This window comes from Strigops habroptila, chromosome 7, assembly GCF_004027225.2.
Source record: "Strigops habroptila isolate Jane chromosome 7, bStrHab1.2.pri, whole genome shotgun sequence".
NCBI classification, from domain to species: Eukaryota; Metazoa; Chordata; class Aves; order Psittaciformes; family Psittacidae; genus Strigops; species Strigops habroptila.
The window spans coordinates 9,253,264-9,277,030 of record NC_044283.2 but is presented as its reverse complement, the minus strand read 5'-3'; the positions used below and the strand labels follow the sequence as shown (position 1 = coordinate 9,277,030).

The window sequence follows — 23,767 nt, the reverse complement described above, 5'->3', positions numbered from 1 at the left end:
AAGTTGCTGGCTTCTACAAAATCTGCTCCCTCCCTCCTCCCACTTGTACCTCCACTCTTTTAACAGTCAGAATTCATATTTCCTCCTTCCACGCACACTGATCTCTGCTATTTTTCCTGTATTTTGATGAAAGCTTTCATAGGCTTCAGAACTTCCAGTTATTAATATTTAATAACAAAAACAATTTCTTGTGGGGTAAACTTTTATTATTGATATGCATCATCAAAAGTATTGAGAGATTTCTTTATTCTTCTACACTGTTATAATTCCGTTTTGTTTAAGTGTGGCTGCAAATCCATTGTGATAATTCTGTTCTTTTCCACTTGGAAGACTTGTTTATGAAAGACATTACAGTTTTCTCTGTAATCCCTTGTTTAATCCTATTATTTGCTTTGTGAAGGCTTTACATCTATTCATCCTTGGCAGTGTAGATTCAGTATCTTTCCTTTCTGTGAGTTGATTCTTGTGGTCCTGAAAGTGATGATTCTGACCAGGTAGCACTGTGCATCATGTTGTAGGGGTTACCACAGTGCTTTGTAGATTTGAGTGTTTGCGTTTGTTGGTTTTTAACTTGAAAAGCCATTTTGTTCTTGTTTTGCCTAGAGCTGAAGTGTACTTTTGTTTAATAAACAAAACATGATTCAGTTGTTTGTTCCACCAGATAATTATGCCACAAGTAGTGAGAATGCTGGGATGATTTTGGAAATGTGGTAGCTGAGTAATGCCCCAAGTTTGTTATGTGAGAGTCTGCATAAATAATCTTTTCCATGCTGCCACACTGCTTATTTGGCTTATATGTTTAAAAAAAAAAACCAAAACCCCCCAAAAAAACCAAACAAAACAAACAAAAAAAACTAGTTAGCTGAAGTGGTAAGGCGCTGGCACAGGGTGCCCAGAGAAGCTGTGGCTGCCCCACCCCTGGCAGTGTTCAAGGCCAGGTTGGACACAGGGGCTTTGAGCAACCTGGTCTAGTGGAAGGTGTCCCTGCCTGTGGCAGGGGGTTTGGAACTTTGGAAGCTCTAAGGTCCTTTCCAACCCAAACCATTCTATGATTCTAAGAAGTGTGTTTCTATTTGCAAAAAATAATGTAATATTTATATATGTCTTTGTTGTCAATACAGAGAACAGACCCACAGCTCCTTGCTCAATTCTACTACGCTGATGAGGAACTAAATCAAGTAGCAGCTGAACTGGACAGTTTGGATGGAAGGAAAGACCCACAGAGATGTACGCTGCTAGTCAACCAGTTTCGCTCTTGTCAGGTAATCAAAATGGCACCTTTGTGACTTCATTGAAATTTTTGCATATGTGAAATGTGTTACATTATTATTTATTGCATTAGTTTTTATTGTCAAAGCCCTTTAAAATGAATTGTTGGTAGATCTAGGCCCTTCCTTATTTTAAAGGATATATTTTTGAAAACACTATCCATAAATTAAATCTACTACATCTCACTTAAGAGTGTTAATGCATTCCCTTAAATAAGAACAAACATCAAATTGCTTGTTTCAAAATTTCAGGAAGCATAAAGTAGCCATTTCTTTTGTAGCTGCTCAGCTTTCATACTTCATGAATCTGATGGCTTTTCCTTAATAAAAAAACAATGTGAAGACAGCTGGTAGCTGTGCTGATTTTGTGGAAAAGAGTTATTATCTGCTGCTTGTGAATAGTCTTGAAAATGAGTGGAACTACTGGGGAACCAAGCAAAAGAGGGCTTTTATCTGTAAATTATTTGAAGTTCCTATTGTATAATACAGTTCACCTAAATAAAAAAGATGGCTGAGAGTCTTTGCTGAAACTGTGGCTATACTTTGAGCGAGACTTGAAGGGAGAAAGATCGGAGCAAAGACCAATTCAGCTAAGTCTAGCTGTCTAACTTGGATGGTTTTGTGATTTCATTAGTGTCCTAGTCTTGTCTGGGATAGAGTTACTTTTTTTTTCCGGTAGCAGGTGTAGTGCTGTAGTTTGGATTTAGGGTGAGAATAATGTTGGTAACACACTGATGTTTTAGTTGTTGCTAAGCAGTGATCAAGGACTCTTCAGCTTCTACTACGTGCATCACGTTTTTTGTATATTCTAACTCTTATTTTCCTTTCCTTTTCTATCTTATTAAACTGTCTTTATCTCAACCCACAAATTTTACCCCGTCCCATCCATTTGAGGGGCAGGGGAGTGAGCAAATGGCTATGTAGTGTTTAGTTGCCTGCTGGATTAAACCAGGATAGTTTATTAAGAAAAACAATTCGGAAATTGGAAAAACCTTGAGAAAAGTACAGCTTTACCTGTCACACTGTATGCCATTTTACACCAGGTTTTTCAATAATAAAATCCAAATTTTTGGAGGTAGAAATTTTTGTGGTACACTTTGTACTTGCACAGATGCTTTGATACTTCCTCTCTAGCACACCCAAGAAAAACACTTTAAACCAGAGTAGGTTCAAGTCCAGAATACACCATATGCTCAGCTGGTAGGAGGATTTCTGTGTGAAAACTAAACACTTGCTGTCAGCTCAGAATTGTAAGTGGAAAGACCATAGTAATAGAGATTCACTTACATCTCCACCAAGTAAAAAAATGGCAGTTAACTGTAAAGGATATATTTTGATTTGCCTCTTGCTAGAATTTCTTACTTATAATCAAATGTACCTAACTTCATTGTGTGGAAAAATTTCATCACTAATCAAGTTAAGATGGGTTTGAAGAACAGTGCCCTGATCACTGTAGCAAATGTTCAGATCAAGTTAGCTGAGTCTGTTGGAAAAAAAAAAAAGTCAGGTATTATGTGCTTGCTTGCAAGAAAACTAGCTTTTAAAAGTGCAATTTTTTTTTGAAGAGCACTTACAGAGAGTTCACAGTCAATGCATTTTTGTCAGAAACAATTTTAATACTTCTACCTACTTAGAATATCTTCGCAGTTTCCTACTTTACTGTCCCTAGAGAAAAATGTAGAGTTTATGGGTTTACCAAACTGGAAACTCTAAGTTTCGTAACAGTCAAAATTCAGTGATTGGGGGGGAAGGGGATGGAATAGGGTGAGAGTTTTCTTGAAAGGTAATTGACTTTAGTCTTCAGTGTGATGTATCAGCTGTACCTAAATATTTGTGAAGAGTGACTTTCCTGACTTATAAACCTCCAGTAGTGGACATTCCACAAACTTTCTAGGCAAGTATTTTCCAGACTGTTTTTTTAGAAAATGTTTTTTGATAATACTGGTGGGCGAACTATATCATGGTACAAGATCATCTTCTTCTTTGTTGTTTTATCCCTGGAGATGACAGTTTATTCCCTATTTCTCTGCAGGTGCACAGGCTTTCTGATTTATTTGTTACTATATGCAGAGCTGAGAAGCTGTTCTCTTCAAAAAGTAGCTTCTCTGAATGTTTCACCTGTAGGAATGCAAGAAATGCAGGCTTCAGTAGCTCCTTGGTCAGTTTGCTTGGCTTGTTATGTAGTGACTCACCACCCTGTGACTTAATACCTTCTGATGCCTGGTAATTTCTTCTTTTCATTTGTGAAGCAGATTGCTGTTACTAAAACAATCTGCTGCTGGAGCTGAAAGAAAAGATGGAGATGATTTTATTTTTTTCATGTAGCTATTTTTGAAATTTCTAATTTTCTGCAGAATAGGTCAGATCATCGTCAAATGTCATGTCAAAAATTGCTTTTTGCTAATTAGGACCTAATTATTTTGTAGTACTTTGTGTAAAAGCGATGGTTTTTGGCTTTTCCTTTTAAGAACTTGTCATGTAAATGCCAAACAAGAGGAGCAGCAATATTTTAGTAAGGATTCAGAATGTAGGTGTTGACTAATACTGCACAATAAGAGGAAAAATCAGTTTTAGACTAAGGTATGGTAAAGTTTGAGGAAGGCTGAGAACCAACAGCCAGCCCTAGGGTTAAATTGGTTCTAATGGAAGGTTGTGCTTGTGAAAGTAGGATAGCAGCTACCTTGTGCAATACTTTAGTGATGCCTGCAACCACAATTGCACAATTCTGAGACTTTTCTTTTTTTTAGTTAGAAATGTGCTCCTTCTGATTTTTCCAGCAATGCTTTTGAAAAGGAACTTGTGACCACATGACATAACCAGACTCCCAGTCTTTGCATGGTTTCTCTTTTTCCTATTTTGTCCCTGTTTTGTGTTCAGTTTTGATCCCCACTATACAAAAAAGATGTGGACAGGCTGGAGAGAGTCCAAAGAAGGGCCACAAAGATGATCAAAGCATTGGAAGCCTGCCGTGTGAGGAAAGGCTGGCGGAACTGGGTTTGTTCAGCCTTGAGGAAAGAAGGCTCAGGGGAGACCTTATTATCATGTTCCAGTATTTAAAGGGTGGCTACAAAGAAGGTGGAGACTCGCTTCTTAGAAGGAGTCACATGGAAAAGAAGGGTGATGGACACAAGTTACTCCTGGGGAGATTCTAACTGGACACCAGGAAAATTTTTCACAATGAGAACAATCAGCCATTGGAATAATCTCCTCAGGGAAGTGGTGGGTTCCCCAATGTTAGACACTTTTAAGATTCAGGTGCTGGGCCATCTTGTATAGACCATGCTTTTGTTGAGAAAAGTTGGAACAGATGATCCTAGAGAGTCCCTTCCTACCTTGTATAATGTGGTATGATTCCATGTATTATTAAAGTTCCCAGATGATTCTCAGTTTTCACCTGCATGAAGTTTACAGGGGCATAGTCTTTCTATCAGATTTTAGTGTTTTCTATAGGCAAAGATTTCTGGAAACCCTGTCCTGCCTTTTCGTCTGGTTTTGAAATTAGTTTGTTGTACCTGAGTTGCTGATTTTCAGATGATTTACTAATAGTCTGCTTGATTAACAGATAATGTCTTGAAATTTTGTTTTATTGAAAGTTTTATGAACTAGAGAATGTTTATTTGAAAGTTTAATTAACTAGAGAAATATCTTTAAATTGGTGTTGGTCTCAGAAAAATCACAAGTCTTACAAACTGATTCTATTTAGAGAGAGGTTATATTTTGTTGGTTCTTAAGCATATCTGAAGAGCTAGGTTTTATATCTTTGTCTATACTTTCAACTTTCGGTACTATTCTTAAAGAGCTCCAAGTTTACTTCAGTGTGTGAACAGATTGAGATGAAACAGAAGGACTCTGCTTAAAAGGTGTGCTGCTTTATAGTGGACAGACTTAACATTTTCAGTCTTAACCAGCAGTGTTAGTCAAGGCAAGTTGAAGGTATTGTGCATTGTGGCAGGGGCATTGGAACTAGAAGATGTTTAAGGTCCCTTCCAACCCAAGTGATTCTGTGATATGCAGAGGACTTCAGTCTTGAAGTCTGTTAACAGTCCTTATTAAAGAACTGCAAGTCTGAATGTCGTCTTATGCTGTTTTGCCTTAATACTATTTGATGATAAAAATCACACTTTTTACAGCAAATTAACTTTTCAAAACTATGGTGTTTGCATGTCAGTGGTAGAACATAACATATTAATACAGTATCTTGCATTTATTATGTGATTAATACCTAGCCCATAGAATAAAACACTTCTTTCTCTACTGGTTTCTGTTAAAATTAATAGTAACTCAAGTGTGCAGATGAAAAGCTATGTAAGTTTTTCTTAAATGAAAAAAAGGATAGGTAGGATGTCCCTTTGTCTCTAAAGTAGAATTTTGGTTAGGACTTGATAGGTAAATGTTGAACCTGTGCATAAGTACTTGACACTGTGGAAATGTTACCAGGATCATAGTACTTGCTGTTTCAGTACTCTGGGAATTACTTCTGCGTGTACAGTAGCGAGGTCTCAGAATAGCATCTAAGTCAGTTCCCAGCATGGTTTTATCAAAACTGTTCCTTGAGCTGCAGATTGTGTCTCAGCAATGGGTAATTTGAGCTGCTAAAGTGCACTAGGCAGGAATTTGCCCCCGTCAGGGCACTGACCTGAAGTAAACTGTGGACTTGCCTGGCTGTGTTACGCTTGGCACTGTACCACAGCACAGTAAAATGGTGAATTTGTGATATTTGTGAAACATGACTCTGGCTCACTGATAGCAGTTATTGACACTGTGGTGACTGGTAGCATATTATATAGGCTCTTCACTCTTTTCCTGCTATTTGCCTGCTCGGGAAGCACCTCTTGAATTACAGCAATTGACAATCCTGCATTTTCAAGTCAGCCATCAGCAGTTTGTTTGCTGTAATATTAAGCTTTAAATGTAGCTTGTAGTGGGTTGCTTCGTGCATAGGTCACTCCCCCATGTAGTGGGTGAGAAGCAGACATCTATGAATCTGAACCTCCTTATCTATCACAGTGTAACTTAATGTTGCTGAGGAATCGGAACCCTTAGAGAAAGCTGAAGCATATTTCAGTGTTGTGTTATTATCACTTGTCTGTCTTAATTTCTGTAGCAATATAAAATACATGGAGAATATTATAAAAAATGCTGTGTTTCAGTCAGACTTATCTCCATAGTTTTTCCAGTTCAATTTAACAACTGAAAGCATCACTTTCATTTGTGAAATGAGTTGAGAGTCAACTGTCAATAAAAACAAAGTTTTGCCCTTATTGTAAAAGAATATGTGTTATGTGTTAGGGAGTGGTTCAAATGTACAGGCTGAAGCAGTTTACGGTAGAGCATGGAAAGAGGGTGAAAATGGGCTGTGTAATGAGTAAAGGGTAAAATGCTGCTGGGAGCCCATCTGGGGTATGTCCTTTGTCACAGAGTGGCGTGCTAAAATCATAGAATCACAGAATGGTTTGGGTTGGAAGAGACCTTAAAGATCATCTAGTTCCAATGACTGCATTTAATTGCATGCAAACTCCTGTGGGAAAATACTACCTTGGGTGGAAGATGAGGTAGGCATCCATTTAAAACATGAGGTGGTAACAGGAGAGCAAGATTAATATTTTATCTGTATTTTGTTAAAACAGTAATTTTTTTGTTTGTTTTGGTCCAGATCTGACAGGTTTTATTCAAATTAAAAAAAAAAAAAAAAAACCACAACAAAAAACCCCCAGTATATTTTCTTCTTTTGAAAGAGAGCCCGGCTGTAAAGGCTCTTAATTTCTGCGTTTATGAAGTGTTTCTAACATTCTATTTTAAAAGATAAGATGAGGTTTCATTTCTTAAAACATGATTATCTGCCCTAGATCATACTTTTTAGACTAAGAAAAATTGACAGGTTGGTATCTTGATTGAATGTTGACATAGTGGACCTGGGACACAATGGCGTAATTCCCAGAGCATTCAGAGGCTAAACGAGGACAATGGAGCCAGGTCATTTTAAAACTGACTTTTCTTAGCATCTGTAAAGTGTGAGACTATACCAGATCCAGTTCCATAGGAATTGATGTAATGTGACACATCTGACTATTAGAGGCTTTATAGTTCTTCACCAGTGCCATCACGAGGATTGCTGTCAGTTCTCCTATATTGTAATTTGCTAAATTTTAACTTTTTTTTTTTCACTATTGCAAAGAAGGATAAATTCTAATATCAGCCTCTGCATTATTTATGTAGTCTCCTGACTTATATCTGCTAAAATTTTCCTTTTCCTCCACATACATGTGGTAGCACCACATTAGCAAGATTAACAGTAAATGCAAATTATTTGTTTGGTGATATTTCTATACTTGGATTAAGTCTATTTTCTTCTGTTAGAAGCTTTTTCATTTAATTTTTCTTTAATGCTGGGGAAGTCTGATAAGACAGACAAGGCAGCAAATCATTTTTTTGTAAAGACAGCTCTTAGCAGTGGAATTTAATTTTCCTTGGGACCTTAATGTTAAAATAAGGGCTAGCTCTTTCTATATAAAATAATTCATGAATTATTAACTATTTCATCTATTTTCAAGGGATATAACAGCACTGTAATAATAACATTCCAAATATGAATAATGGATTATTATGACAAACATTTTGTGGAATATTGTGCAACCTTGCTTTCTCATGTGTCAGGTTGTGATAAGTTTTCATTAAACAAAATGAAGCATTTAGATGTTTATGTAGATGCATAGCTACATCTACATATATTCTGCATTGAGCGCAACAAGGACTTCTACATATTAGAATGAGAGATTACAAAATACTTGGGAGTTTGAGAGAATAGGTGAATTTCAAACTGCTCTGTTACTGTTAGGATATAATTTAGTGTTAAACTAATTGAGTGGCTGGAGTTCAAGGTGATGGGAACAAAATAAGCTTGCCCATTAGGATAGCTTGTTCAGTCATCGTAACTTTATGATTAGACAGAGAAGTTTAAAAAGTTCAGTCGTAACTCCAAATTCCTTTTGTGGTGTAACAATACAGTGACTGTCTTCTGGCTCAAATGCAGACTTTAAGACAGTCATTTAAAAAAAAAAAAAAAAGTCATTTTTGAAATAATTACCTGTATTAGGAAGTTAGTATTGCTTAAAAAAGTGTGAAATGGTTGATATGAAACCAGCTTGCAGTAAGGAAAAGTTTTTGATGTTGGAGAGCAGGCGTCAGATGGTAGGCTTTGCTCCTGCAGGCTTTTGCACTACTTGAGCACACAAAAACTTCCCATTACTTAGCACATGTAAAAAGGCTTCAGGAAATAAATACTTGTGTGAAATGAATTATGCAGGAAGTGTGCTATGTTGGTTAAGCATGCTTACCTTTTTCCTTATGCCATCTGCTTTGTCCTGATGGATTTCCAGTTTCTACAGGGTAGTACTATTTCTTCAGTGCTTTTTAAAGTAGCGTTGAGATGAACAGTAGCAGTATTACCCCAAGTACACAGTTCTTCCCTCTGTGAAGTAAATAAAACCAACTTATATGCTGATAGTGCTTGTTCCATAGTTCAGAAGAAAGCCTCAAATTTAATTGAAAAATGTAGTGCTCTTGATACTACCATATGATGTACACAATATAAATTCTTGGTTTACCCTGAGAATATGTTTTCATTTCTCAAGGTTTCTATGCATGAAGATTACTTGAGCAAATAACAAGCAACGGATATTTGTATTCTTTGATTTCTCAGTTACCCCAGGGTATCTGTACTACTGCTAAAGTTGCTGCTGTTCCACTTACTCATAATAAAATGGAGCAGTAGTTAATGTAGAAGCGTAAGTGATCTTTGGGCTGCAAAGCTTGTTGAATTGATTTCTGCAACTGAGACACTGAGAGAAACTGTTTCATTGACATAAGCTCTTGTAATTGTTGCTTTTTGAATTGTTTTGATACTGTGAGAAGGTCTTATTTTTTGTCGTATTTTTTTGTTTAGTTTCTCTGGCTAGGTCTGATGTAGTATTATAAACAAATAAGGGTGAATTCCAGTGGGCTTGCAGAGCGATACCTACTTTTGACTTGTGGATAACTGGGATTAGAAAATATTTTCCATTTTTACACATTGCTACAAACTTCTGGCCTCAATGTCAGCCCTGTTTGTTATTTGTACTGTTGTCCTCCATAGGTGTTTTTGCAAATGTGACTGGAAAATAATTTAACCCTGAAGCTGGAATGTGAAGAGTTCTCTCAGTAGATCTAATTAACACATTTGTGGTTGTCTGGCTTATTCTGCAATGCAAATAAGTCTGAAAGTACATCATATTTTATGCTTGAGAAAAGAAAACTTTAAGGGCACTCATCAACAAAGAAGGCAGCATTATCTTTGTGTGAATTTTTAGGAGATCCTCTAGTAACTCGTTTAAAAAATGCAGATAGTAGAAGTTATCCTAGGCCTGAGCATTCTGTGTTAGAATAGAGGTCTCTAAAGAGCTGGGCTCTGCAATTTTGAGTTGAACTCTTGTGGGCCCAAGGAAGCGTTGAATGCTCCATCCCTGGCAGTGTTCAAGGCCAGGTTGGACAGCGTTGTGGGTGACATGGTTTCATGTGTCATGTCCCTGCTCATGGCAGGGGGGTTGGAACTAGATGATCTTAAGGTCCTTTCCAACCCTTACTATTCTATGATTCTGTAACTCTATTAGTGGTATAATACCACATGTGCCTGTTGTCTGCAGCTGCGGAACTGCAACATAACTCTCTCAATTAACTCTGTACTCAGTGAAATCAGGTTTTCTGTTGTTTTTTTCATGCCAAGTGTGTTTGTTCTTAGCAAGTAAAGGCTTTTAAATCTACCAGTGCTGTGGATTAATGCTGCTAGTTTTTATAACTGTATCAATGGAAATGGATAGAGTGTTTTCAGGAAAAAATGTTTATTTAAATTTCAGTGGTTTTGGTTAGAGTCCTGTGATAACTTTAGCAGCTTTGCATGTGGAACGCCCAGTCTTTGCTTCAAGCAAGCCCTTAGGCACTCGGTAGAAATGTTATGAACATTTTAGTTTTGGTAAATCTCTTACCTTACTGCTTGGATATGTTGGTTATGTTGGTTGAGTATGGGCAAACAAGGAAAATAAACTTTGATTTTTTTATTAAAAAAAATCTGCACAAACAAGTATTTCTGTGTTAGTTCCTTAGGCATAATTCCATGGTCCATTGGCAGTGTCAATTGAAAGGTTTTCCATTCCAAATTTACACTATTCTTTTTCCTATCCCCACACTTCAGCGTGGCACCCTGTTAAAGCACAGCTTCCCAGTAGCTTAAACTGATGTGAAACTGTGCTGTCCTCAAAGAAGTAGGTAGCCTTATTTGTCCTTCCTTCCTTCCAGCAGCTTCCAGTCCATGTGCTACAGGAATGTGGCTTGTGTTCCAGCAGTGAGTGAACAGCCATGGAGCGGGTGGGATCACCTGGAAGCCTGATTGTAGAGTGTGATGCTTTGCTGGTATCACACTCTTAGCCAAATGGGCACACTGATTTACTGTGCACATGGATGCACCCTGGCATGAAAGTGCTGACATATAGTTGGAGTATCTGCAGACAGAAGTGGAAAGAGAGCAGTGGATGTATAGATCCTTATCCATAGCCAGTTTACATAAGCTGTGGTCAGCTTTAGAACTCTAGAAAACCACATCTTCAGCTGTACGTTGATGCCTGTATTTGCAGAGTCATTCTGTGAACTTTAACAGAGAAACGATCTGGGTTACTGTGGATCAGTGCACTGAAAGCAATCATATATGACCCCGTGCAAGTAAGTTGAGAGTGCTGGTGAGGCAGCCTTTGTGTGCCTGGAGGTGAGAACAAAAGCTGCAAAGTAGGTGAGGTAAGGGGCTGACTTCGCAAGTTGGCCTTGCTGCCTAACACTGCTGCAGAATGGACTTACGCTCCTTGGTGCCTGCCTCTGATGAAAAGTAGTTTTCTATTTCCAGTGTAAAAGAAGGTACAATTTATCTGAAGGTGTCTCCTATGATCAGATAAGTTTAAAGGGTAGGAGAATAAGGAATCTCTAGGGAAAAAAAATGCCCTTTTATTCTGTGCTTGATCTGAATTGTATCCATGCTGAAGAAAAGCAATTCTTAAAGTCAGCATTAATGAGCGTCTCTTGATGAAGAAGATATTTGTGAAGAGCTATTAAATAACTCGTAGGACAATGCTGGTGTCATAGTGGATTGGCAGTGAGTTATCTGAGAAATATTAATTGTGTTCATTAACATTCTTGACAAGAGCAAACTGGGAGTATGTACCATAATCACTGTGAACAATGAGGCAGTTCAGAGGTGTGCGGTTTGCATGTTTGATTGCATCTGTCCATCGAAGAACATTTTCTTGTAGAATTAGGCAGAAATACATCTCATTAAAGGAGACAAGTTACACTAAAGCTGTTAAAAACTCCCTGCTGGATTCTGAAACCTAATGATTGGTTAGAAGTTGGCAAGAATCTGTGCCTGATGTCATTTTGTTAATTGATATAAAGGTTAAACAGTGTGGATTGAGCCAGGAGTACTTTTAGCTAAAGTAATGGCCAAGTCTTTCTAGCCTGCTTAATTTGCAACCCTTGAGACACTGTATTAGTTATGTTAGTGGAGGTCAGTGAAGGAGATAGCAGGGTAATTATTGAGATCGAGTAAGGAAGTTGACTGAAAGAAATCTTTGTGTTGCCAGAGTTTAGAAACGGTAGACAACAAAGGTGTTTTTGAATAGTAGAGGGAATAAGTAGGAACCAAAACTAGGTTCTCTCCAGCCCATCCAGTTGTATACGAACGCTTGGGCAGCGCTCATTTATCTGTAGTAAGGAGGGAATCATGCTCATTTTCTGAATTGTACCTGTTTGTGAGGCTTGTGTTAAAATATAACAGAGCTGGTGGCTCTAGAGAAATTGTCACAAGGTCTGTATTTAAGAGACTTGATACAGATGTAGGAAAGCCAGAAATTCATGCTGGAAGGATTGGGCAGTTGACTGATGGGAGAGTGAGCCAAGCCTTATTCAAAGAAAATTGCTCTCTTTTACATAATCTCTTCCAATGTAATTTAAGTCGGGACAATGCCAGTTTAGAAAAGAAAGTGAAAGCATTGTGTAAGGGATGATGTCAGGATTAACCTTAGATTAAAGGCAGTGCGCATTTCTGTTGCACTGTTTATCTGTGATGATAAAGCTTGGGTTTTTTCCTATAGAGTTTCCAGTTCAGCTGTTTTATAATTGATTACAACATTTGTCATCTCATTACTCCTAGTAATGATTACTTGCATGAGTTGCATTACTGCAACAGATGTCTTCTGTGCTGCCTGATATCTTCAAACAGTCAGTGTCAGGTACCTGTTTGCTATTAGGTTGTGTGATCGAGTGAAAGCTTGTAATGTTTCTTCTGAGCACACACATGCTTGTCAACCCTTTCATATGCTTTTACTGTACTTCACTGTAAATGAAGAAAAAGAACTTGAATATAATTGTGCTGAATACACCAAATAGCCTGAAAGTATCAGAAGAGTTGGGTTTTCTTCTGTTGGACTCTGACTGAAAAGGGAGATCTTAAATTTATGGTTTTCCCCCACAAGTGTTAAGCGATCATTGGCATGATACAGATAGGTAGAAAACAAATGTGCAGCAATAAACATTTCTAATTAGCAAATATAATAATTAATTGCACCTGTTTAACAGCTTTCCATTGTTGTTGGGAAACTTTTGGCCACTTCTATTGTTTTTCACTATGGAATGACTAGTATAATAGCTAGAAAATATAAAATATTTGACCGTAAGCTGGACCAACACTGCAACTCTATCAACTGACAAGAATTTTATTTCCCTTCTGCATTTTGGATTCATATTTGATCTTATATAGGCAGAGATTAATATTGTAAGATACTTTTTTCTTTGAAAATAGTGTGTACTACTGTAGTCTTAAATTGTAGTTTCCCACGTTAACAAGCTTTTTCATGTGTTTCCGCTTGCTCATATGGATCAAATAGGTCATTCTGAGAAACTCGCTGTTATCTAAGGCTGTGGGCAGAGTGGATTGAAAATGCTGTGCACTGCAGGTCAGGGAATTAATTTGCAGCAGAGAACCATAGGGAGGAAAGCTGGCTCCACACCAGCTCAGCACTGCACATGTTGAGGATGCAGGATGCTTTCACTCAGCAGTACGGGAAGGCAAAGCAAAGGTGGCAGTAAGTAGGGATTACATTGCCTCTGTTCTGCTCGTGGCCTCAGCTGCGGAGCAGCTTTGGGGCAGTACAAAGAAGGTGGTGCCAGCTCTGTGCCAGGCTGAAAACCAGGCCGAAATTCTTTTGTGCTTGGGAAACCTTGAAGTACATTTTAGGGCAGTTTGGGGATAACTGTACCACGGTAGGAAAGCAGTTGCTGGGTACTGGTGGAGGGGAAAGCCCATTTTATGTTTATTATAGCAAGATACACATGTTCAAAGCAGATGTCTCTTATTCTGTTGTTATGAAACTATGTGAAAGGGTTGTTAGTGTACCAAGTTACTTGATTATTTTCAAATGTCTCATATTTAAAGACAAAGATTTTAGAGTCTTTAGAGAAAAGGCCTCGGTACATATACACTGTTGTAAGAATATGTCTTATATCCATGATATTTATCTTGCCATGTTTTGATTCACTGTGGACAAAGTTCTTAAGTTATATCCCTTACTGATAAAGGGACATTTGGCTGAAAAGCTCTGTACTGAGAACAGTCTTTCAGTACAAGTTTAGATATACTTCATTTCATTAAACAGTCATGTCTAATGTTAGTTAATGGCTTTTGGCACAGAGGAGAAAAACAGATTTTTTTTTTTTATTTTTTAGCATCAGGAACATGTAGATTTTTGAGATCAGAAAATGTTCTTTTCTGCAGAGAGAGGATGGTGCCCTGTAATGATGCTATACTTAATGTAGTCTCTCAAGTTGGTCTTAGTTATAAACAGCCCTTCTGTAAATGGGGATTCCTCTTTTATTTACTGAGAGCTATGTTTGGGTAGTAAGAAAAGAGGGAAATTAATTCCATGCTTAGGTCTTTGTGCTAGATACAGAGATGTTCAGAACAAATATGTTAAATTTAAAGGTAATTTGTCAAAAGAGTGCACACTGGCTTACTGATAAAAATGTTGTTTTAGCCAATAAATAGTACATCATTGTTAAAAAAAGCATTTTTAATGGAAGCTGTGCTCAAATATTTATAACCTCTTCTGTTTGAAAATTGGTGTGCCAGCATTCACCACATAAGGTGTAACAGTTGCTCCACTTGGGGAGATGTAATTATTCAGTGTATGCGTAATAAATTTTGAATATATACAGGAGGTTAGATCAAAATTTCCATTAATAAACCTGTGATGTTTGGAGTGCTTAGTACCCCAATGAGGGTACACTAGCAAGACAGTTCAGGAGGAGAAGCTTTGAACTTGCAGTTCAACACAAGCTGCATTATTGTTACTGGAATGGGGCAATACAGCATTTGAATTGCTAGAGATCCAAGTTGTCTTTAATTCATGATGGAATTTGGTACTGCTCTGGAGTGGGTGAGGTTAAACTAGGAGCTACTGCCAAAAGTTCATACATAAAATATTCAGTTCTTTTAGGAAGTGAAGCATCTAGAAGTGCACACTCAATAAGCTGGCAGACGACCCAAGCTGGGTGGGAGTGTTGATCTACTGGAGGATAGGAAGGGTCTGCAGAGGGATTTGGTGAGCCTGCACCTTGAATACTGTGTTCAGTTTTGGGGCCCCAACTACTACAAAGACATTAAGGTGCTGAAGGGCAGCAAAGCTGGTGAAAGGGCTGAAGAACAAATGTTATGAGGAGCAGCTGAGGGAACTGGCGTCATTTAGCCTGGAGAAAAGGAGGCTCAGAGAAGACAGTATCACTGTGTGCAACTACCTGAAAGGAGGCTGTAGCGAGGTGGGTGTTGGTCTCTTTACACTAGTAACAGTTCCTAGGATGAGAGGAAACAGCCTCAAGCTGCGCCAGGGGAGGCTTAGATTGGATATTAGGAAAAATTTTTTCACCAAAAGTGTTGTCAAGCATGGAACAGGCTGCCCAGGGAAGTGGTTGAGTCACCATAGAGTCGTAGAATGGTTAGGATTGGAAAGGACTTTCAGATCATCTAGCTCCTGGGGGTACTTTTAAAAACGTGTAGATGTGGCACTCAGGGACATGGTTTAGTGATGGACTTGGCAGTGTTAGGTTAATGGTTGGACTCGATGGTCTTAATGTCTTTTCCAACCTAAACCATTCTGTGAATCTGTGTGGCACTGGGAAATAGTCTAATAGTTGATCAAGCAAAAGAGAAACTGAAAGCACAGCCTTTGGGTTCTGTACAAGGTGGGCTGGAGGGAGAGCGGTGGAACTTGTTGCTGGCTTAAGAGATACTTTGGGTCTTCGGTACGTGAAGCAGGATCTGTAGAGACCTTGCTAGCTTCTGAACCCAGGACTTTTGGATGTCCTTTGAAATCCTGTTACTTGCACGAAAGAATGTGTCACCTTATTGTTGGTTTCTTCTGTTGATGAAAGTAACCTATAAAAAATCTGAATATTAGCTAATTGCTTTAATTACAACAAAATCTTCCTTTATGCTTGGCCTTGACTTGTGTTCATCTATTGTTTCTGTCATAAATGTGATGTTGAAAGAGGTCTGCAACTTAACATCAAGCCAGAAAATTATATTAAAAATGTGAAGGATGTATTTAAATGAAGAGGCTAAAATACTATCTGTTAAGCTGATGGTGATATTATCATGTTGTGTTACCTTGGGCCAGATTTTACTGATAATTCAAGAAAGGAATATTAAAGAGGGTACTGAACAACACAAAAAGTTACCTTCCTCTGAAGTCATCTTGCAAAAGACCGCAGGAAGGTCGTGTTGGATTTAATAGTGTGAAAAAGCAGCATAGGTTTTATCAAGGACATGCACAAAAGGGTAGATATTGTCTGCTTTTTTTTTTTTTTTTTTTTTTAATCTGAACATATCTTTTAGGGCGTAAGTAAAATGAAGTTACTTGCTTTGCTTTTCATACCTAATGCAATAGCTAATGCAGCAGTTGCTGTTAGCTCTGTGCTCTGATTATTGAGTATATGGCCAATTACTGCTCGACCAAAAATAAACCAACTTTTTGTCCTCTACTGTGGCTAGCTACATACATTGCCTTGCTACCACTCATTAGCTTTCCTACCAAAACAAAATGTAAGTGCTCTCTGTTATGTGAAACACCGAGCTCTGTTTTCCAGGAAATGAGGAACTTGGAGTAAATCCCAAAGCAGAATCTCTGCAGTGGCTGACTGTTGTGCTGCTGGAAAGCCTAAACAGAGCAGCTGAGACAAAACTGTGCTCATCCCAGTATGCAAATGAACCAAAAGATAACAGATAAAACCACCAAAGGATGCATTAAAGTCTAAAAAAAGGCTTTTATGTAGAAAAATTGATCAAGTGAAAGATTTGCTACTTCAATTCCAACTAATTGATTTCAGTTGCTTAAATTAGAGCAAAACTTCAATGCTGCTGTGTATCTGAACCCAGTCGTTCTCAGCTTACAAAGCAGAATACTGTAATTTAACTAAATTGAATGTTTCTTGAAGCTCCTTTAAAGAAAAGACTAATTTGCTTACAGTGCATTGGGTAGTCTGTCCAAATTGTCTGGCATCCTTCCAGTTTCAAAGCAGCTGAGATTTGAAATCAGTATGGGAGCAAGTATTCCAGATTTCCTATTTAGGTTGCTCTGCTCTGGCTGTCTTGAGGAGAAGGAACGGAAGAGGGAAGGGAAGTGATGGAGAACTGTGTGTTTGGTTTTGTTTGTTTGTGTGTTTTTCTGTAGTAGGTTAAAATAAACCCTGTAGAAAATCAGAAAGTTTGGTAAAAGGCACACCTTGAAACAGCAAAAAAATTCACCTTGTAAAAAATCTTTCAGCATGTATACACTAAATGACAAAGTTCTGTCAACTGTTCTTTCCTTCCCATATCACCACTAGAGTATGCAGGAAAAGACACTCATCTGTTTAATTGGCTTTTTCACTGAGCTTTTTGACAGAATGACCAGCTGCCTCTGTGAAGCCAGGTAACTCCTTACAAACAACTTCTACTAGTCTAGAGATTGGCCTATTGTGACTTACTTCCATTAGGAAGTATATATTAAAATTCTAATTTCCTATGGTTGAAGTTACTAGTACTGCACAAGTTAAAAATAACTATGTTTTTAAACTGACTCAGGAAGTTTGGCAGCCATGGAGATGCGTTGGTAGATATTGGGTCCTCTGAAGTAGAAACATCTAAAGATTATAGGAATACTGAAGAAATGAGGAAGAATATTAAATGTCATTCAGGTGGTAAACAAATGATATACTGAATAATTAGTATTATGTTTGCTTTGTAAAAAGACTAGTTATCTTTATTATATCCTGTTGCCTTCAGTTGCAATTTTGGTTTAAGTGCATTAAGGTACAAAATTTCATAATGCTTATAATTATCTTCTGAGATGATTTAGACAATCTTAGTACTTTTAACAAGGTATAATGGTTAGAAAAAGAGAAAATACAGAGCAGTTGCTTGATCCTGAGTCCTGTTGCTTTACGCCATTTGCATAAAATACTCTTCGATATATAAGGAATTTTGAGTATGTAGGTGATTGTAAAAGGGGAATTTGATCTGTCTTGTAGCTGCTGTAGAATAAGATTGTGTTTGAAAAATAATGTATTTAAGTAAAAAAGAGGAAAGCTTTTCAATATGGGTCTCATCCTTTTTGGGGTGGGGAGATGGTGTTAAAAAGGTAAGAGAGTGAAAATTACTTTTTCCCATATTCAAGTTTGGTGGCAAGTAAAATAATTTGGGAAATGTCCTAAAATAAAATGGAATTGGATTATTTGGAATCTGATATAATCAGATTCAAGTAAAATTCTTCTCAGAGTTTCCTGCCTTAATATTTCTTTGTATTTCCTGCAGCTTTTGTAAAATTTAACTGGTAGGACGACTTGTTAGCACTGTATCTCTCCAATGCTAAGAGATCTTTGCAAGCTTCTATTCATTCCCTGAAAACAGGAATCTGACTTTTTCAGCTTAATGTCCCAGCCTGTATTGCTCTGCTAATAAAGTGGGAGCTACAGGGAAAGCACCTGGGCTCAAAATAGATCAGTAATAACGGCTTTAAAATACATCACGAGTGACTTGTGCCCTTCTACAACTTAAATGCTTTAATCCTCCCTTTCGCTCTTTGCTCTGTAACTTTGGGTGAGAAGTAGTTTGCAAAATAGTTTGGTTCCCCAGCTGACTTTAGCTAAATAATGATGAGAGAAATATGCCCAATACCAGGATTTAAGCAATGGAAGGAAGGAAAATAGGAAACTTGCCATTAGTCTGCTTTTTCTCACCCTAAAGCATCATACTAATTTGCACATGATTCCTTGACTATTGCCATTTATGCTGGAGAGGAGAGGTGGTGGCCGGCTGGCTTGTTCTTCAGCCACTGGTCTGGGACGGCACTGCCAAAATAGGGCATCTTTGCTCTGCCTTCTTCCAGGATTTGAACTTAAGATCCCTTTGCAGTTACACTAGAGAATATTGTGAGGCTGGTTTTTCCCTCAGTTTCTACAATGGACATCTCTGTGGATTCCTAGGGATCCAAGTGCCCCACTAATCCTGGCAGTGTGTTATACCCAGCAGAGAGAGAGGTGCGTCTCTAAAATTGCCTATTTTATGTGGGTGAATCTAGCTTTGTTGTCCTGTCTCCTCTCATACCTGCTGGCCATGGTCTGTGTTGGAATGCCATGGAGGAACTACAGAGCATTTGGTTTTCAGCTTTGTTTATAGAGAAGATGGTTGAACATTGTGTGCCACAGTGCTTTAAATGTAGGGGGTGTTGTTTGGGGTTTCTTGTTTGTTTTTAACAACTGCATTGAAATAAAATGTGTTACCTCATGACAGACTTGCAAAAATGTATTTATGTAAAAATGTTTTAATTGTTAACACATGAAATACTTTATACCAATGTGTAACAAATATTGTCAAAGGTTAATGTATTTTGGATGAAGACAACTGTGATTACAGCATTAATGTTAAGATTATTTTGTGGCAACAGAATTTACAGCAGTCTGCACTGAAATTACAGAAAATATGAAACTCTGTTGATACCAGAAGCATGGTACTGTTCTCTCTGGGTGGAACATATTAAAGGGGCAGGCTTCTTGAAAATATCTGTTTTCTATTATTTTTTTAAATATAGAGGAAAATAAAACAGTAAAGCGTAGACTTAAAGCAATTCTGCCTGTTAAACAATTCTATACAGACAGGTTTGTTTTTATTTGTTTGAAAGATACTTTAAATAAAACATGAATTCTGTAAATAGTGGAGGAAGCACGAGACAGACTAAACATCTTTAATGAAAGCACTCAGCCTTTTTCATGCTCTGAACCTACCTTTATTATGTTAATCAAATTCCATGCAGTTCCCAGCAGGGGTATGTGAAAATTATCTTTTCAAACAAATGAATACAGATTATTTACTGCAGATCAAGAAACTGGTTACAGGTCTTTGATCTTTACCCTGATGCAGACATAGATCAGAGCAGTTATTAATTCTCTGTAGCTTGTGTGGTGCCCCTTAACCCTCCTGGACCGCCAGGCGTGAGATGGCAGGCAGGTGTGCCAGTACCAGCGCCTGTCCTCTGGGGAGTCAAGTGTAGAAACTACCTGGTTTAGGCTCCCAGGATGAGTCTAAATGAAGTCTATTCAACCTCAATGCTTCCAATGTAACTCAATTTCTAACGTCTCCAGGGTACTCTGTCAGGCGGTCTTTTGGGAAGAATAAAGTGCATATCATTGGTGTTGGTGAGAGGAAATGAGAGGAGTCCAATTTATTTGTACTTCTAGTTTATTTACTGATAATTTACAGATAGCTGGAGGTAATGAGCTCTTTATACCTCCTCATCAGAAGTCCCACCAAAGCAGTCAGTGCAGTGAATCTGAGAAATAGTCTCTAGGAAAAGTCAAATTTACCACTCTTCTTTCCATGAATATTCTGTTTTCTCTGTGTACGTGATGACCGTACGAGTTAAATACAGCATTTTCTATCTTTCTTACTAAAATTCTATTAAAAGAAAAAAACCATAATTGTAGGATTTCTGTGGGAACAGTATATATGCTATCCTATATTTTGCTTCAGGATAATGTTTTGAACATCATAAATCAAATCATGGATGAGTGCATTCCACATGAACGGGCCAATCGAGACTTTTGTGTTAAGTTTCCAGAGGAAATACGCCATGACAACCTTGCAGGACAGCTTTGGTTTGGAGCAGAAGTAAGTCTCTCATATTTGTATTACTTAGTGTTAATGGCCAGTTTTTTGTGGCATCACGCTGCTGAGGAAGGGCTGGGATTGCAGGTCCCCGGTACAGAGTTGAGAAATGCCTCCTGTCCAGGGGAAAGGGGAGGGACACAGAGCTGCAAATGGAGTTCAGAAAATAAGAGAAAAAAAATGAGAATTTTGAGACTAGAACAACCTTTATATATATTTTCAGTTAATAAAATATTTCCATTAATACAAGTATGATTTATATCAGTACTTGCAGTCTTTGAGTGTATCCATAAAGGAATAAAGCCAGTAGTAGAGATTATTAAATAGCTTGGGTTTAATAGCATCATTTTTTAAAAAGTTTTATTCATGTGTTACAGTAAAAATGTACTTTTAATGGATGTCTTTGTGAACTGGTCAGAGGGAGTCCATGTATAACTTTTGAGGAAAGGAGTGTCTGAAGTAGCTGCTTTCCAGAAACTGCAAGGGACTCTGTGACCTGGTCTTTATGTTCTTTCGTAGAACATACACTCACATCTTCTGTGTGAGGCAGGATACTGGTTTAGCAGGATCCCTGGTCTGATGGCCAGTGTGACCGGTTATTCTGAGAAAAGGCATCACGGCTGCAGAATTTCTGTTCTTTTTGTGAATAGATTTTTTAGAATCTGTATTATATTTAGAATAGAATGGGAGAGCAGTCTAGCCTGGATCAAAAGTCCATTGATTGTATTTCAGCTGGGTTCGCATCCTTCCTCTACAACCAATCCTTGTGTTATGTAGAGTATATATCCTACCAATACTTACTGTCTAACTAGTGGAAGAAGAGCTCTTTTAAGTTGTTTTGTCAGCTCTGTGGTTCTTCTACTTGAACTTCCCTCCGTTCTCATGTCTCCCTGGCTTAGCTGTTCCCTAACCTTTTGTGTGAAGGCTTATGACTCTTGGCATGTCAGTCTTAAATATTTCACTTGTTTGATAATTTGCAGAAAAATGGGATTAAGTACTGCCCTTGTTTAGAGTATTAAATACCACATTTTGTGCTTTTTTAAAACATAAAAGCAACTTTGCAAAATTTCGTTTTTTCTCTCCATGTATTTCATAGTGTTTGGCTGCTGGTTCAATTATTATGAATCGTGAAATTGAGAGTATGGCTATGAAGCCATTGGCCAAGGATCTGACCCGAAGCCTAGAGGAAGTTAGAAATATCATTCGTGACCAGGCCTTAAGGGATTTGAACCTCTACACAGAAAAAATGAAAGATTCACTCAAGCATTTTGATGTCCTTTTTGCTGAATTTGAGTTAAGGTAAAAGATCCAAAGTAAATGGTTGTGAGTATTGGCTTGGCTACTATTGCTGCTCTGGGGCTTGTTCGTTATTTTGGAAGTTGGCTCTTTTGTTCCATTTTCTTTTATGAAAAAGTTTTTGGTTTTTTATTCTTTTTTGTTTGTTTTTTTTTTTTTATTCATTGTACTTGAATTCTTCAGTAATTTGTTGTATTGTTAGATTTTTCCTTCCGGTGTAGCAATAATGAAAAGAAACTAAATAGCTTTTTAGCAATCAACATTTGCTCTCTTCAACTGAGCTTAATCTTATAATCTTCCATTTGCATACTGACATATGGCATTTGAGGGAGGTTTTCCAAGACCCAAAAGAAAGCCATAAATCAATTCCCCGAAGGTTTTCTTTGTTGAAGGAAAGGCGACAAATAAAACATTAAAAAAAAAAAAAAAAATGTATAGTCTAGAGATTATGAGGTTTTGTTCTCTTGTGGTTGGAGGTACAAGCAGGATGCACCCAGTGAATTTAAGGCGGCAAATTGAAATCTGATGAAGGACGTGCTTTTACACAAACCATAGTTAACTGCAGGAACTCACTGATTTTAAAAATCGTCATTGAAAAATGGCTTGGAGGTTTATAGCAAAAATAGAAATAACTGCTTTTGGCATGAGGAAGTTAACTGTTTATTGCATCAGAGGTCACACTGACCAGGTCTTGCATTGTGTTTCAGAATTCAAGCCAGCTTCCTGCATGTCTGTTAGATGTTTGTGCTGTGGGCATGGTTACAGACAGGATGCAGAACAGGATTCTCTATGGATCTAATATAATACAGCCCTTCCTACCCTCAGCAGAACAGGTTTCTTAGAATTGGGTAGTGGTTTAAAGTTTTTCACAGGCTGACTTGTCTCCCATTACTGTTTGCCCTTCCTTGTTTTTCATATTCTCCTGCATTATTTTAGTCATGTAAACATTTTTTTTTTCTGATTCATAAAACTGTACTGTTACATTGAAAAACACTTTAATTGAACAACATTGGCTAAAAATGTGGGGTTTAAATGGGGCTTTGTGTGCAGACACTGATGACAACCAGTAACTGGTTGTTGACTGTGCCTGTGCACAGTTTCTGGCCTGTCCATTCCAATTCTCTACATACAGTATTTTTCTTTGCCATTGTTTTGCAAACAACTTTTTCCTTTCCTGTGCTACCTGTAGTCTACAAATGACTGATTAAGTAATATAGAGACAGAAATCCACTTTTACCAATGTTTCTTACCTTGTGAATTAGTGCTTTTGCATGTAGTTGCTCGTAGAAAAGAGGCCAACTTTTAATTCTCCTAAATTCTCTCTGCTGCATAACTGAATTTCACTAATAGAATCTCAGGTAAAACCTTTCTAGATAAAAATGTGCATTTTAGGGGTTTTTCTTTTTCTTAAGGAAATGCAGAGTAAACTGTCTTCAAGATGTGGCAATAAAGATTCTTCTTAGGACCTCCTTCACTGTGCCACACAGTATGGAGTTCTGAATGCTAAATGAGTGTAATTATATTTCTAAATCACTACTGAGTTCCATTACCTCAATTTGCAATAAGTAAATTAGCTGCATTTCTTAGATATTCTTACACTACAATTTTCTTAGTGAGCAGGGTCAAAATAAATACAAAATGGTACAGGAAAAGTTAGGTTTCCAAGACGATTTGTCCTAGGTTTGCTTTTTATTTATAATCTGGTTTGTTAAGGCATGTAAAACAGTAGTATGTTGTTTTATAATCTTCATAGTTATGTGTCGGCCATGGTACCTGTGAAGTCTCCAAAAGAATATTATGTACAGCAAGAGGTGATTGTTCTTTTCTGTGAAACTGTGGAGAGGTAAGCATTTTCCTGAAGTACTAGATTCTCATTTCCATGTTTACCTTCAATCTGAGCTCTTGTAGAAACACTTTAAATGTAGTCTTCAAACAT

The 23,767-nt window shown here is 37.6% G+C and overlaps 1 protein-coding gene across 6 annotated transcripts in view; it reads left to right on the top strand.

The window, feature by feature from the left end:
* The window catches only part of ZFYVE28 (zinc finger FYVE-type containing 28), a 149,816-nt gene that overhangs the window by 71,355 nt on the left and 54,694 nt on the right, over positions 1–23,767 (top strand). For all 6 annotated transcript variants that reach the window (XM_030491353.1, XM_030491352.1, XM_030491351.1 and 3 more), the window contains exons 2-5: positions 1,122–1,262; positions 20,401–20,538; positions 21,632–21,834; positions 23,585–23,674. In XM_030491353.1, coding sequence (XP_030347213.1) covers positions 1,122–1,262; positions 20,401–20,538; positions 21,632–21,834; positions 23,585–23,674 — 572 coding nt within the window. The remainder of the gene's footprint in view (positions 1–1,121; positions 1,263–20,400; positions 20,539–21,631; positions 21,835–23,584; positions 23,675–23,767) is intronic.